General features: G+C 37.2%; 1 protein-coding gene across 4 annotated transcripts in view; it reads left to right on the forward strand.

Annotated features, from left to right (window-relative positions):
* The first annotated feature begins 4,182 nt into the window (after positions 1–4,182).
* Positions 4,183–17,456, forward strand: part of LOC103566226 (uncharacterized) — a 396,238-nt gene continuing 382,964 nt past the window's right edge. For 2 of the 4 annotated variants that reach the window (XM_070603400.1, XM_070603403.1), the window contains exons 1-3: positions 4,183–4,333; positions 5,926–6,133; positions 7,950–8,001. In XM_070603400.1, the coding sequence (XP_070459501.1) occupies positions 6,104–6,133; positions 7,950–8,001 (82 nt within the window). In that variant the 5' untranslated portion in view covers positions 4,183–4,333; positions 5,926–6,103. The remainder of the gene's footprint in view (positions 4,334–5,925; positions 6,134–7,949; positions 8,002–17,456) is intronic. The other 2 variants (XM_070603401.1, XM_070603402.1) reach the window with 2 other exon arrangements.

The raw sequence follows: 17,456 nt of genomic DNA on the forward strand, positions 1-17,456 counted from the left end.
GTGACCCCTAATCAACATATCTAACGCCTTTTCCTGTTTGAAGAATGAACACCATCACTTTGAATCTTTTTCCTCCTTTGGCTTCCTCAATATGCCTGAACTATTCCACTCAAATACCAGTCAACTCAGCCAGGCTTTTGTTAGCAGACTTCTTTTTAATTATGAAAAATTCTGTGAATTCACATGCACATACATTCAGAACCTTCTGTAAATAAATACATACAAATATGCTTCCATAAATATATATAATTGTTAACAGAGTTTTCCTATCTTGGGGAGAAGAACTGCTGAGCTATTATCAAGAAGTTAGTCAGTGAGGTTAGTTTTGACAGGTTAATTGAGTTGATAACAACAGGTGTGGAGATGAATATGCACTTGAAGTAGGATGTGGGGATTATCTTCACTGAGCAATAGTTTAATTTCAAGAAGTAAAAGATATCATCAAGGAGGTGTATAAAAACATACTTGTCAGACTAAGAGGGGGAATAGGAGTAAGGGGACAGGGAAGGAAGTTTTAGAGAGGTAGGATTGGAGCCAGACAATAGTGGCTTCCATACGACAAGATTGTCTGGAAAGCCAAATCTTGTGCTTGTGATATACAATTAATTGTACATTAATCTCTGAAGGTAAAATTTAAATAATTGCAATAAAAGGTGAAAAAAATCATTAAAAGTAACTGATATTCCTATTTGAGTGGTGGTAGAGAGAACACTAAGACAGGAGCTAGACAATATGGGTTCAAGTGTCAGTCCTTTTACTCAGGTAGTAGTGCTGCACTGGGTAAATAACTTAAACCCCTGAGCTTCAGTTTTCTCATCTTCTGATGGATATAATAATCTCTCGTCTCAATCATTTTCAAAACTTTGCTGTGGAGCTCAAATAAGATAATATATGTACAGATGCTTTGCTGCTCACATGGCATCACACAGATGCAGGAGAGGATTTGCAAGGTACTTGTTACATATCCCCTCCCATGCACCTGCCATGTGATTGGGTGCCACTACAGTACAGCAAGTGATGTCAAGGAGAGCGATGACCAGTAGATGGATGAGGGCTGTAGCTTAGAGAAGTAGGTTGTATTTGGAGGCATTTCCCAGAGTACAGACCTGGTGGTGAGTTCTCTTGCTTTTAAGAGTTCAGTGTTGTTTGAATTCCATTCTGAATGTGACAACCTGCTGCTTATTCATAGGTGAGTCACTCTTTCTTATAAATTTGTAGTCAAGTCCCCGTAATCAACTGTGCGTGACTTGTATGGGGGATCAGTGAAGAAAATAGGAAAGAAAAAAAGTGAGGTGCTTTTGTTGCTACTGCTTTTATTAGCTAATATTGTAAAGATGAAGAATAAATATCTTAGGAGTTAAAGGATCAACTAACGCTGTGTTCTATTTAGATTCTCAGAAGGATATTCATGAGTTTGCAATCGGGAGAATTTCATTTTATTGGAAATGCTAAATTCAGGGTTAAATGTTTGGGAAATGGAACTTAATAACTGATATAATTTTTGGAATCTTTCCTGCCTTATAACAAATCAGAGGTATATCTTGTCTGAGTTACTTGAGCCTTACAAAAAAGGAAATGGAAAATATGAATCAAGTGCAATTACACAGTTAAATTGGATTCATGATTTCATTTATATCAATGAAATAAGGAAATGTGCTAATAGCACTTTTGCCCCTGTCTTGCTATTTGGCAGGATTTTGCACATGAATTAGAAAAGACAGGGCAAAAAAGGGAAGATATTCTGTTTATTAGACGATACATTCAAAATGGCAAACCATAATGTCTCTGAAAATCTTGGGAAGCTGTAATTTCTAAACTAATATATGATATGGTTATTGTTATGGGAATTGTGCCAGAGGTTCTTTGTAAATACTCCCCAGTAATAATTGAAAACTCACCAAATACAATGTAGTTGTAATATTTATCAAAATGACTTATTGACTTTTATTAAGTTATTATCAAGTCATGAATTTGACTGGCTCTGTTAACAAAATGTAGCAATGGCTATGTACTCATAAGAATTTATTCTTGTTTTCTAGCAAATGGTACATCCTTGGTTGAAGGGAATGAGAAAATACATCTGAAAGCGTTTGAAATCTGTGACAGGATATTCATAAACCCTATTACTGTATTTTTATTCTTAGTTTTATTTATATATTTTAAAATGTATATACTTATAAATATATATAAATATCTTAATACATTATATACGTGTGTGTATTATATATATAGTCTTATGGGACAAACAGAAGGGGGATTGAAGAGTAATTAAACCTCGCCAGGTTTCCCTGATTACCATTCAGCACATAAAGGTACTACTAAGTTACAAACATCTTACAAGGGAGCTTCGCAACAATATTAACAAATTAGCACACATTAGTTTATCAGATAAACTTGCATGAAGGTGAAACCCTGGGGAATAACAGCAAATGAAGTGTTATGCCCCAGCTCCAAAGAGAAATTTCCCATTAGTTAAATAACAAAAAGTAAAATTTCCACAATTTAAACGCGGCAGCTCAAATCTAGCTGCTGTGAATATGTATGTAGGCTTTTGAATGACACACTCAACTACCAAAAAGATAGTTTTTGGCTGCAGGAATCCAAAAGTTATGTCAGTCATCATCATCAGTTAAGTTCATATAGCAGATATGTATAAGATGTATAAGATTCAGAGGTTGAGCAAACAGGAGAGACACTGCTTTGAGACAGCTGATTAAGGTGGCAAACACCTGTTTTTGTAAAAGTAGATGTGAGCCAAAATCTTTTACCTTGTTTGCTAACTGATTCTAATAATTTCCTTAGGTCAGAAGTAATTCACGTATGTTCACACTTGTAAAACTTTCACTGTTTTTTATATTGCTGCTACCTTTCCCACTCACTATCCCTTGCTTTCCTCTTTCAACATCAGTGCCTGGATGTTTTGGGGTTGTTGTTTCGTTTTGGGTTTTTTTTTTTTTTTTTTTGCCTCTTCTGTCTAGATTCTGGGAGACAGAAACCCTATGTGTGGCTTCTTCCCGAAACGTTCTCCATTTGCTTGAGATGCCATTTAATCCTGGTATGTATGGGGTTCGGTGGAAGGAGCACTACACCGAGGTTCAGATGCCTGGGCCCTTTTTCTAGTTCTACCACTAACTTGTGTGATTTGGAACAAATTTCTTCTATCTTGGTCTCAGTTTCCTCATCTGTAAATAAGGAAATTAGATAAAATTATTTTTCAGGTCTATTCTAGTTACATTTAGCATTCAATTATTCTATTTGGTGGACCAGATGGCCTCCTTTGGTGATATGGAATGCCTAGGGAAGTGTTTTCCAGTGAATAGAGCTGTTAATAGAAATTTTGATTTAGTTTATTACAGCTTTTAGACGTTTGCTTTGATAAAGAACTTTAAACATAAATGTGTTCACCTATTATGGTGCCGTATCTGGGCGCACAGTTTCAGGAACACTTGGTGCAGGAAAAGGAATACTCAGATATGATATTGAGCAGGGCTGCAACAGCATGAGAGAATATTTTCAGCTTTGTTTAAAACGGGGTTCACACATTCACCAGGTCAACGGATGCAGTGTTCCGGTGAGGTGATAATTTGTGTTCAAATGAAACAAAATATTCTTCGAAGTTTTATTTTGAGCACCGCATACCAGCGCGGGTCCACTTTACACCGGCATGATGTAACACCATAGTATATCAAAACGGAAGCTACTTGAACTAATCTTGAGAGTGTAAGGCTACTTGAGACCCTAGCTCTAGCCCTCCCCCACCTTTGCCCTCCTCAAGTCTGGGCCTCGCTTTTATGGTCAATAAAGTTAGATTAAGAAAGGAAAAAAAAGGTGGATTTCGCATAAACGCTAGAGAGGGGCACGTCTTCACTTTGGCTCAGCGTTCCAGAGACGGTCTCTTTTATTGAGAACTCTGTGACCACCTGTTGTTGCCAGGTTAGTTTTCTTCTTCCCTTGAAGTCATGCTCACTCTGATTGTGTGTGTGTATGTGAGTGTGTGAGTGTATGTGCATTTCATCTTAAGAATCCTTAAAGCACCCCCAAAGACGTGGACAGTATCTCAAGGAAAACAAACTTTTCCAACAGTGATTAAGTGCGAGTAAAGGGCGAAGACCGGTTCACACACCAACCCCCTCCCCCACCCCGCATAGGCAAGAGCTACGTCACCGGCAGCCGGCGGTTCCTAGGCACGCGCCGCCGGGCGTTGGGGGCGAGCGGTGACCGGCGTGTGGGGCCCGGGGCAGCCGGGACCGGTCCGTCCCGGACCGGACCGCCGGGTTGGTAGCTGAGGGAATCCTGCCCCCGCGGCGTCGGGCCTGAGAGGGTAGGGAAGGAGGCAAGTAGCAAGGTCGCTTACTGTAGCCCTCGGGTGCGGCTGTAGGGGAGGCGTTAACCGTTCTGAGGAGCATCCCTTTGAAAGCCCTAAACGGCGACACGGTCTGAGGGGAAAGCGGGTTCTTCTGGAGGGAAGGAGGCCTACAGGGCTGTCGCGGCAGATGGGCGGAGAGAGTGTGAGGGTGACCAGGCGGCCCTCCGTCGCCCGGTCTCAGGTAGTCAAGCTGCCTCTGCCTCGCATCTCGGCTCGGAGCCCCACAGTGAAGATTGAATTCCTGAGAGACTAGTGGGGAACCTTTGGGTGAGGACGGGGCTGGGAATCTGTCCTACGAGAAACCGAGGACAGAAAATGAGGGTGCGGGGACGGTTAGGTTGGCCAACTGACAACTTGGTGGGACGGTGCCGTAGATTGGGTTACTCTCTGAGCTAAAAGTCTTCAGAGACTTGTTCATGGGGACAGAGTTGAGGCAGAACTAGGACGAAAAATACGGGGATGGGGGCGCGAGTTCAGAGAAGGCTGATTTCAGCTCGACATAAGGAAAATTTCCCATAGAAATTTAGCTGTTGGCAGCCGCGCGCTGCTGCCTCATCAAGGTCTGTGCCATTTCTGTGGCGGCTGTTCCAACTGTCGAATTCCAACCTTTTGATTAAGATATCCCCTGTATTTTTTTTAATCCCCTGAGTCTATGATTCTCCTTTTATGATAATATAATAATCCTTCTCAGAATTATTTATATTATTCTCTTCTGGAAAAAGAAATCCACCATGATATGATTTAGAATTTTCTGTTTGTTTTAAATCTTAACACCTATTGTCATGGATATGGATAATAGAACTTCTATGGTTGTGCCTTTAAAATACATTAAGCTTGATTAAAATGCTAACCGTTAGGGGCTGTTCAGCTTCTAGTTTATCCCGCTACGTAGGTTATAGACCCAAGCCTTTCAACATAAAGGAATGCAATTTTCGAAGCTAGTCAACATGAGAATAGACTCTGAGGTCTTGAGGAGGGAGATTTTCCACTATCTTAGATCACTGATTTTTTTTTTTTAGATTTATTGTTTGATTTGCCAGTTTTTCCTTTCCTTATCTTGGATTTTAAAGCTGAGATGAAAAACTTTAGTGAATATTTTGCATGAACAGCCATATGAATTTTCAAGGGGAGAGAACAGGCAATAGTTCTCCTCTTATCTGGCATTAAAGGAAGAAAGTGATGAATCCTGGAAAGACCAAAAACAAACAAACAAACAAAAAAACTAAATAAAGAAAAAAGCCATTTAGGCAGATTCAAGACGTAATATAAATGTTAAAAAGCAAAAAAGAATAGGAAAACTACTGCACACCAAAAACCCCTTTCCTAGAAATTAGAGGATTTTAGATGATGTTATACAATCATAGAAAGCACAATCACATCTTTTAGTTAATGAAATTCCCAGTGCTTGGTACATAGTGAACACATATTACACATTTGTTAAATGAGCTTGAATGAAATGAAATTTTTTCCATCTTTATTTTAATAAACTCTCTGCTGAATGCCAGAACTTTGCTAAGTGTTTCTGGCTTGCTTACTTTCTTTTTGTTTTTTTTTTTCAGAGTAACTGAAACCTATTGGAGAGGTTCAGTTCACCACTGGAGCCTACCCAAACCTCCTTTTCTTTACCCACCCACCCTCCTCTGTACAGCCTCTCCTACCATCAAACCTCAGGTGAAGGGGAAATCAGAGAAGGACTAGTGACTTGCTGGCGCTGGTAGGCTCATTGCCACTTTCATCATGCATTTTAAGACTACAGATAATCTGAGAGTAAGCGTCAGGATTCTTTCATATCTTCCTATTCCCCTAGCACCCCTCATTTTCAGTCTGAAATTGTCCCCCAAGTATGTAACCCTGATACCTTATTGGAGGTTCTAGAACTGTGGTGTGCAATCTGGTAACCACTAGCCACATGTGGCTTTTTAAATTTCAATCAATTAAAATTAAACACAATTAAAAATTGTGTTCCCAAGTCTCAGTAGCCACATTTTACTTGCTTATTAGTAACATGTGGCCAGTAGCTGCTGTATTGAATAGTGCGGATATAGAATATTTCAATATTGCAAAAAGTTCTCTTGGCCAGTGCGGCTCTAGAAAGCCTGTCAGACCCTTGTCATTTCTGCAGTTTGAAAGATATTCAGATTCAAACCCAGTTTTCTTGAGGGGCAAGATAAAGGTAAACACAAAATATGCTGTGGTAGTTCAAGAAGTGGCTGTGCAAAGTGGGGCCTGAATTAATTGGCTAGGAGGGTGAGAAAACATGGCAGCACCACTCATCTAATTTGGTCACATTTATTTAGGCTGGGAAAGTGAGACCTATATTCAAGTTTTCAGGAAGGGCTTTGGCTATGATTTTAGACCAATTATTTAATGTGAACTTCAGTGATTTACATTTGTAAAACATTTCTACATACAAGATCATAAAATTTAGTTAAAAGACAGTAAATGAACGAGGAAAACAGTTGATTCTAAGAGCATGTGCATTATAACAATCCTACTTTTTAAATTGTCATTAACATGTTCTTTGTATCCTCCCTATTATGGGTTTCAAGAGTTGAGTAATATAGGTAGGAAGCCTGCAAGCTGCAACAATTCAGAGCTTCAAAACTACCAGGATTAATAATGATTCACATTTCCGTAAGGAATGTTTTGCGTTTTAGAAAGTCTTCTCATTTTTTCTCCCCATGGTTCTCTCAAGACACTCCTGATGTAAGTAGGGCAGATATTATTATTTTTTTCTCAAGGATCTTTATCTTTGGCTTGACTCAGATGCCACCTGCTGCATGAAGCTGTCTCTTTGCTTGCAGTTAAGCATAAACTTCTTAGCACTTTCTTTGTGTGGTATTTGTCTTAAGCTAATTAACAACGCTGTTCATGTGCTTTTGCTTCTTCTTAATAGTTCCACAATTCCTGTAGGACAGAAGTTGTGTCAGATTTATATGTTTTTGCCTTTATAATTTTATTTTATAGAGGGAAAATTCACACAACATAAAATTAACCATTTTAAAGTGTACAATTCAGAGGTATTTAGTATATTCACTGTATAGTGCAATGACCACTTCTATCTAGTTCCAAAACATTTTCATCACCTCAGAAGAGAACCCCATACCCACTAAACAGTCACTCCTCCATGCCTCCCCACAGCCCCTAGCAATCACTAATCTTTCTGTGTCTGTGGATTTACCTATTCTGGGTATTTCAACTAAATGGAATCATACAATATGCAACCTTGCGTGTCTGGTTTCTTTCACTTAGCATAATCTTTTCAAGGTTCATCCGCATTGTACCATATATTGATATTTTGTTCAGATTTATATTTGAATTTTTGTATTTTACTAAAGAGACACTCAATAAATATTAATTTAATTATTTAATTAATGGTGGATTATTTTACCCCAAACTCCCATGCCTGACAGCATATGCTACTATTATGCAGTCTGTATAAATAGATAAGGCCTGAGCCTGATTAAGTTGTGTTATTTCATTCTTAGCTACTCAGGTAATCTAAAACTTAGACATTAAATGCCAGAAGATTTTCTCTATTTGTCCATTCTGAGACGTGGCACAATCGTTTTGTCTTTTCCAGCGAGATCCTACTGTGACATCCTCTCCCACTGAAGTTCGTGTGTGGATAGAAGGTAAGATGTTTTGAAACATTTCTGCTCTGCACATCACATTTTGTCTTTTATGGGCTCAGCTGCCCAGATTACACAGAATATTAATACATAAAAACACATATTATTTTGCAGTCTTTTACAGAAGATGCTTCAATATTAAATATTCGAACCTGAAATCTGTAACTTTAAGATCATAACATTATGTTTTAATAAACATATTCTAAGAAAAATTTCTTTGTCATGGTTGAAGTCTTCCCTGAATGGGTATTGGAATTAGTGTATTAATTAAACTTTAATTAATGTATTAATGTACGATTTTGGACTTAATAGAATTAATACATGATTATTGGAAGCAATCGAACATTCTAAAATAATGACATGAGATGAACAGTAAAACACACTACCTAACAGATATGATTTACAATCTTCTATTAAAAGGAGCCAGTGATGACTGAAGAGAATGGACTATATAGAGGAATAGATGCAATGAAAGGAAGAGTTAAATGCAATTATTTTAATTTTTATTATTAATCATAATTTATTACACTTAATATATAGTTAACCTTCGAGAGCAAAGGCTATGCCTTCCTCCGTCACTTGCTGTACACGTTAATCCATAACTGAAAAAATGATGTTTACTGATTGAACAGGGAGGAAAGATCCAAAGTCAGTCTTTTATCAGGTGTTCTTATTAGCATCATTCCAAGGAGCACCTTAAGAAAGAATGGCAGTACTTAGCATTTTTTAATTATAGAAACTCTTCTAAAGATGATTAATTACTATGGAGCCTTGCTTTATTCCACTGTTTTCTTTACATGGTGATTAGTAAAGATCCTTTAGCATGTTCTGTTAAGAAAAATGGATTAGAAGTTGGCCCGGTGGTGCAGTGGTTAAATTCACATGTTCCGCTTCGGCGGCCCGAGGTTTGCTGGTTCAGATCCCAGGTGTGGACCTACGTACCACTTGTCAAGCCATGCTATGACAGGCATCCCACCTATAAAGTAGAGGAAGATGGGCACAGATGTTAGCTCAGGGCCAGTCTTCCTCAGCAAAAAGAGGAGGATTGGCAGCAGATGTTAGCTCAGGGCTAATCTTCCTCAAAAGAAAAGAGGAAAAATAGAAATGGATTAGGCACTACATAGATGAAAATAATATATTATCACTGCAGAATTATAGTATCTTTTTAAAGATTTTATTCCCGATCCATAAAATAGCTTCAGTGCAATAAGGTTACCCTGACATTAAGTTGAAATGCACAGTTATCTAGCACAATATATGTGAGAATTTATTATAAAAATAATTTAAATTGTCAATAAAATTATTTTTATGTCGAGACATTTCAAGTGAAGAATAAATTCCAAGTTTTCTTGGTTCACATTTTAATTCTAACTTTTATAATTTTTTTGTTGAAGTATAATTGGCATACAATATCCTATTAGTTTCAGTTGTACGTCAATATTTATATACGTTACAAAATGATCACCATGATAAGTCTAATTATGATCTGTCACCACACAAAGTTATTACAATATTATTGACTGTATTCCCTATGCTGTACATTGCATCCCCAGGAATTATTTATTGTATAACTGGAAGTTTGTACCTCTTACTCTCCTTCATCTATTTCGCCTGCTCCCCTAAACCTTCCCACCTCTGGTAACCACCAATTTATTTCCTGTATCTGAGTCTATTTCTGTTTTGTTTTGTTTGTTCTTTTCTTTTTTAGATTCCACATATAAGTGAAAAAAACATGGTATTTTAATTTCTCTGTCTGACGTATTTCACTTAGCATAATTCCCTCTAGGTCCATCCATGATGTTGCAAATAGCAAGATTTCATTCTTTTTAATGGCTGAGTACTGTTCCAGTGTGTGTGTGTATGTGTGTGTGTGTATACCACATCTTTGTTCATTCTTTTTAATGGCTGAGTACTGTTCCAGTGTGTGTGTGTATGTGTGTGTGTGTATACCACATCTTTGTTCATTCATCTGATTGATGGATGCTTAGGTTGCTTCTATATCTTGGCTATTGTAAACAATGCTGCAATGAACACAGGGGTGCATATATTGCTTTAAATTTATTTTTGTTTTCTTCAGATAAATATCCAGAAGTGGAATTGCTGGCTCCTATGGTAATTTTATTTTTAGTTTTTTGAGGAACCTCCAAACTGTCTTCCATAGTGGCTGCACCAGTTCACATTCCCACCAACAGTGTACGAGGGTTCCCTTTTCTTCACATCTTTGCCAACACTTATTGTATTTTGTCTTTTTGATAATAGCCATTTTAACAGGTGTGGTAGTATCTCACTGTGGTTTTCATTTGTATTTCTCTGATGCTTAGTGATGTTTAGTATCTTTTCATGTGCCTTTTGGCCATCTGTATGTCTTCTTTGGAAAAATGTCTATTTAAGTCCTCTGACCATTTTTTAACCAGTTTGTTTTTTTTGCTAAGTTGTGTAAGTTCTTAATATATTTTCATTATCAATCCAACATCGGATGTATGTTTTGCAAATATCTTCTCCCATTCAGTAGATGGTTTTTTGTTTTGTTTATAGTTTCCTTCACTGTGCAAAAGCTTTTTAGTTTGATGTAATCCCATGTGTTTATTTTTGCTTTTGTTGCCCTTGCCTGAGGAGACTGGTCCAAAAATAATATTGCTAAGACCGATATCAAAGAACTGACTGCCTACGTTTTCTTCTAGTAGTTTTATGGTTTTAGGTGTTACATTCAAGTCTTTAATCCATTTTGGATTTATTTTTCTATGTGGTATAAGATAGTGGTCCAGTTTCATTCTTTTGCATGTAGCTGTCCAGTTTTCCCAACACCGTTTATTGAAGAGACTGTCTTTTCCACCATTGTATATTCTTGCCTCCTTCGTCATATATTAATTGGCCACGTAAGCATGGCTTTATTTCTGGGCTCTCTGTTCTGTTCCATTTATCTAAGTGTCTGTTTTCATGCCAGTACCATACTATTTTGATTACTATAGCTTTATAGTATAGTTCGAAATCAGGGAGCATGATACCTCCAGCTTTGTTCTCCTTTCTCAACATTGCTTTGGTGATTTGGGGTCTTCTGTGGTTCTATAGAAATTTTAGGATTCTTTGTTCTAGTTCTGTGAAAAATGCCATTAGGGAGCCAGCCTGGTGGCATAATGATTAAGGTTGCCCACTCCTCCTTGGCAGCCCACGGTTCGTGGGTTTGGATCCTGGGTGTGGACTTACACATTACTCATCAAGCTATGCTGTGGCAGCACCCCACGTACAAAATAAAAGAAGATTGGCACAATGTTGGCTCAGTGACAATTTTACTCAAGCAAAAAGGGGAGGATTGGCAAAAGATGTTAGTTCAGGGCCAATCTTCCTCATCCAAAAAAAAATGCCACTGGTATTTTGATGGGGATTGCATTGAATCTGTAGATTGCTTTGGATAGTATGGACATTTTAACAATATTAATTTTTCCAATCCATGAACATGGTATATCTTTCTATTTATTTCTGTCATCTTCAATTTCTTTCATCAGTGTCTTATAGTTTTCAGAGTACAAGTCTTTCACCTCCTTTGTTAAATTTATTCCCAGATATTTTATTATTTTTGATGCAGCTGTAAATGAGATTTTCTTAATTTTTTTGCCAATAGCTCATTATTAGTGTGTGGAAATGCAACTGCTTTCTGTATATTAATTTTGTGTCCTGAAACTTTACTGAATTCATTTATTAATTCTAGTAGTAATTTTGTGGAGTCTTTAGGGTATTCTATATGTAGTATCATGTCATCTGCAAAGAGTGACAGTTTTACTTCTTCCTTTCCAATTTGGATGCATTTTCTTTATTTTTCTTTTCTGATTGCTGTAGCTAGGACTTCCAATACTACATTGAATAAAAGTGTTGAGAGTGGGCATCCCTATCTTGTTCCTGAGCTTAGAGGAAAAGCTGTCAGTTTTTCATTGTTGGGTATGATGTTAGCTGTGGGTTTGTCATATATTGCCTTTATCCTGTTGAAGTACATTCCTTCTGTACCCACTTTGTTGAAAGTTTTTATCGTAAACGGATGTTGAATTTTGTCAAGTGCTTTTTCTGCATCTACCAAGATGATCATATCATATTTATCCTTTGATTTGTTAATGTGATGTGTCACATTGATTGATGTCTGGATGTTGAACCAGGCTTCCCTCGCTGAGATAAATCTCAGTTGATTGTGTTGTATGATTCTTTTAATATAGTTTTTAATTGGCTTGTTAATATTTTCTTGAAGATTTTTGCATCTATGTTCATCAGGGATATTGGCCTATAATTTTCTTTTTTTGTGATGTCTTTGTCTAGCTTCGCTATCAGGGTAATGCTGGCTTTGTAAAATGAGTTTAGAAACATTCCTTCCTCTTCAATTTTTTGGAATAAATTGAGAAGGATTGGTATTAACTCTTCTTTAAATGTTTGGTAAAATTCAGCTGTGAAGTTATCTGGTCCTGGACTTTTGGGTTTTGGGAATTTTTAAATTACTGATTCAGTTTTATTTATTTGTAATCAGTCTATTCAGATTTTGTATTTCTTCATGTGTCAGTCTTGGAAGGTTGTGTCTTTCTAGGAATTTATCCATTTTTTCTAGGTTTTCCAATTTGTTGATGTATAATTGTTTGTAGTAATCTCTTATGATCCTCTCTATTTCTGTGATGTCAGTTGTAACTTTCCTCCTTCGTTTCTGATTTTCATTGTTTGGGCCTTCACTCTCTTTTTCTTTATGAGTCTGGCCAAAGATTTATTAATTTTATATTTTTAATGAACCAGCTTTTAGTTTCATTGATCTTCTGTATTGTTTTTTTTTTTTTAGTCTCTATTTCATTTATTTCCACTCTGATCTTTATTATTTCCTTCCTTCTACTAACTTTGGGTTTTGTTTGTTCTTCTAGTTCCTTTAGGTCTTGAGATTGTGTATTTGAGGTAGGCCTGTATTGCTACAAACTTCCCTCTTAGAACTGCTTTTGCTGTGTCCCATTTTGGAAAGTTATGTTTACAATTTCATTTGTCTCAAGGTATTTTTTCATTTTCTTTGTTTTCTTCATTGACGCATTGGTTGTTTAGTAGCATGTTTTTTCGTCTCCATGTGTTAGTATTTTTTTCAGTTTTCTTGTAATTGATTTCTAGTTTCATACTGTTGTGGTCAGAAATGATGCTTGATATGATGTCAGTCTTCTTAATTTTATTGAGACTTGTTCTGTGGCCTAACGTGATCTATCTTGCAGACTATTCCATGTGCACTTGAAAAGAATATGTACTCTGCAGTTTTTGGATGGAATGTTCTGTATATATTAAGTCCATCTGGTCTAATGTGTTGTTTAAGGCCAATCTTTCCTTACTGATTTTCTATCTGGGTGATCAGTCCATTGATGTAAGTGGTATATTAAAGTCCCCTACTATTATTGTGTTCCTGTCAGTTTCTCCCTTTATGTCTGTTAATATTTGCTTTATATATTTAGGTGCTTCTATGTTAGGTACATATGTATTTATGAAATTATATTCTCTTTTTGGGATGACTCCTTTATCGTTATTCAATGCCCTTCTTCGTCTTTTGTTACAGTCTTTACTTTAAAGTCTATTTTGTCTGATATGAGTATTACTACTACAATAATTAGTATAACTAATTATTGAAAGGTATATACTTATTGCCATTTTTTAGTTGTTTTCTGGTTGTTTTGTAGTACTTCTCTGTTCCTTCTTCACTTGGTCTCTTTACATTGTGGTTTGATGGTTTTCTTTAGTGTGATGTTTGGATTCCTTTCTTTTAATTTTTTGTGTATCTATTGTAGGTTTTTGGTTTGTTGTTCCCATGAAGTTCATATATCAACCTATATAGATAGATAGATAGATAGATAGATAGATAGACAGCAGTCTATTTTAAGGTGATAGCTTCTTAAGTTCAAGTGCATTCTAAAAGCACTACATTTTTACTCTCATCCCCACATTTTATGTTTTTCATGTCTTGTTTTACATCTTTTGTTTTTTGTATATGTTAACTACTTATTGTAGTTATAGTTCATTTTACTATTTTTTTCTTTTAACCTTCACACAAGCTTTTTAATGGTTGCTCCATTGCCTTTACTAAATATTTGCCTTCACCAATGAGAGTTTTTCTTTTATATATTTTCATATTTCTAGTTATGGCCTTTTCTTTTCCACTTAAAGAAGACCCTTTGGCATTTCTTCTTAGGCCAGTTTAGTGGTGATGAGCTTCTTTAATTTTTGCTTGTCTGAGAAACTCTGTCTCTTTCAATTCTGAATGATAACCTTTCCAGATAGGGTATTTTTGGTTGGAAGTTTTTTTCCTTTCAACACTTTAAATATATCATGTAACTGCCTTTTGGCCTGCAAATTTTCAGCTTAAAAATCAGCTGATAGTCTTATGGGGGTTCCCTTGTATGGGACTTGTTGTTTTTCTTTTGTTGTCTTTAAGATTTTCTCTTTATCATTAAATTTTGCCACTTTCCTTATGTTTTGGTATGGATCTCTCCTGTGTGGTACTCTCTGTACTTTCTGGACCTGGATGTCTGTTTCCTCTACCAGGTTGGAGAAGTTTTCAGCCCTTATTGCTTCAAATAAGTCTTCTTCCCCTTTCTCTGTCTCTTCTCTTTATATGACACCTATAATGCAAATGTTAGTATGCTTGATGTTGTCCCAGAGGTCCCTTAAACCATTCTTATTTTTTAAAATTCTTTTTCTTTTTGCTGCTTTGATTGATTTCCACTATTTTGTCTTCCAGATCACTCATTTGTTCTTCTGTATCATCTAATCTTCTGTTGATTCTCTCTAGTCTATTTTCATTTTAGTTATCATGGTCTCTAGCTCTTATTTGTTCGTTCTTATATTTTCTAACTTTTTGTTGAAGTTCTCACCATGTTTCTTCATTCTTCCTTTGAGTTTGACTTTGCATACCAGGCAACTTTGGCAGGCTGACTGGAGCTGGAGTGGATGTGGGACAGAGGAGTCTTGGGGTACACTGCAACCAAGCCATATTCATGCCACTACTGGAGCTAGAGCAGTCATGGGATGTGGGATCCTGGTGTGTGCTGTGGCTGCCTTGGCAGAATGGCTGGATCTTAAGTGAGTATGAGCTGAGGGGGTCCCAGAGGGTGCAGTGCTGAGGCCACCTTAGTGGGACAGGTGGGAGGGTCTTGGGGCATTCTTGGGTGGCCTTAGTAAACTGGCTAGAGCATCTGGACTGTGCTCCTGCCCAAGCTATCAACGTGGAAGGTGAGCACAAAAAATGGCTCTTGCCAGCACCTCCAACCTCAGAGAGAGTTCGTCAGTTTCCTGCCTGTTTGGCAGACACTCTAGGGTTAGTGAATGGAGTCCTTCCTGTATAATATAAGTACCCTTTAAACTGCTGTTTTTTTCACTGTGCCCCAGGGCATGCAAACTTGCACACAGGCCCCTTACTGATATTCCTCCTTCCTCTAGGTCACTGCATTGAGGGTAGGGTTTCTGTTGATGTTGTGTCTCTGTGTCTTTCCTACCCCTCTCTGTTTAGTCCCTCTATTGTTGATTGTGCCCAAACTGTTCGATCAGCCCTTGGTTCTTTCAGGGGAAGTGTTCTGTATCCAGGTGTAGATTCCGTGTGTCTGTGGGAGGTGAATTCAGGGTCTTCCTATGCTACCATCCTGGACACTCTAACTTTTGTAATTTTTTTTATTGCAGTAACATTGGATTATAACATTATATAGCTTTCAGATGTACATCGTAATATATTTTGAATTCTGTATAGATTACATCATGTTCACCACCCAGAAACTAATTATAGTCCATCACCACACATGTGAACCTAATCACCCCTTTTGCCCTCCCTCCTCCCCCCTTCGCCTATGGTAACCACCAATCCAATCTCTGTTGCTATGTGTTTGTTTTTCATTGTTTTTATCTTCTACTTGTGAGTGAGATCATACAGTATTTGACTTTCTCCCTCTGCCTTATTTCACGTAGCATGATACCCTCAAGGTCCATCCATTTTGTCACAAATGACCGGATTTCATCATTTCTTATGGCTGAGTAGTATTCCATTATGTATATATACCACATCTTCTTAATCCATTCATCCCTTGATGGGCAGCTAGGTTGCTTCCAAGTCTTGGCTATTTTGAATAATGCTGCAATGAACATAGGGGTGCATGTATCTTTATGCATTTGTGTTTTCAGTTCTTTGGATAAATACCCAGCAGTGGAATAGCTGGATCATATGGTAGATGTATTCTTAATTTTTTGAGGATGCTGTATACTGTTTTCCATAGTGGCCGCACCAGTTTGCACTCCCACCAGCAGTGTATGAGGGTTCCCATCTCTCCACATCCTCTCCAATACTTGTTGTTTCCTGTCTTGTTAATTATAGCCATTCTGACCGGAGTGAGGTGATATCTCCATTGTAGTTTTGGTTTGCATTTCCCCGATAGCTAATAATGCTGAACATCTCTTCATGTGCCTGTTGGCCATCCGCATATCTTCTTTGGAGAAATCTCTGTTCGGATCTTTTGCCCATTCTTTAATTGAGTTGTTGGTTTTTTTGTTGTTGAGATGTATGAGTTCTTTGTATATTTTGGCTATTAACCCCTTATCTGATACATGGTTTGCAAATATCTTCTCTCAATTGTTAGGTTGTCTTTTCATTTGGTTGATGGTTTCCTTTGCTGTGCAGAAGCTTTTTAGTTTGATGTAGTCCCATTTGCTCATTTTTTTATTTTGTTTCCCTTGCCCAGTCAGCCATTCTACTTGAAAATATGCTGTTCATACTGATGTCAAAGAGCGTACTGCCTATGTTTTCTTCTAGAAGTTTCATGGTTTTGGGTCTTACATTCAAGTCTTTAATCAATTTTGAGTTCATTTTTGTGCATGGTGTAAGATAATGGTCTACTTTTGTTCTTTTCCATGTGGCTGTCCAGTTTTCCCAACACCATTTATTTAAGAGACTCTCCTTCTCCATTGTATGCTCTTGGCTCCCTTGTTGAATATTAGCTGTCCATAAATGTGTGGGTTTATTTCTGGACTCTTGATTCTGTTCCATTGATCTGTGCGTCTGTTAACTTTTGCAATTTTTAACATTAAATACTTAAACATTCTAAAGTCACCCCCTCACTCAGTAGTTTCAGAAATAAAATCTTGGTTCCTGCTTTTGAAAAGAAATTTTAAGTTTTCTCAACTGCTATTGCTATTTTTTTCTTTTGGGTTATTCACTTAATCTTCAGACCTTGCATTTGCAAACTACTGAGAATAGTACTAATGCAAGAAAAAATGTCTTCCTCCCCCATGCTTCCATACATTTCCTATGTTTTTTGGAGTATTTTCTGCCTATTGCTGTATTTGTGTGTCTGAGTGTGTGTTTTATCTTTTCCCTATGAAATTGTAAATAGTTTGAAGGCAAGGGGTAATATTTTATTCATCTTTGTGTCTCTGACAACACTTATCACAATACCTTTCAAAGAGTAGGTGCTTAGCACGTT

This window comes from Equus przewalskii, chromosome X (assembly GCF_037783145.1).
Source record: "Equus przewalskii isolate Varuska chromosome X, EquPr2, whole genome shotgun sequence".
Lineage (NCBI taxonomy): Eukaryota > Metazoa > Chordata > Mammalia > Perissodactyla > Equidae > Equus > Equus przewalskii.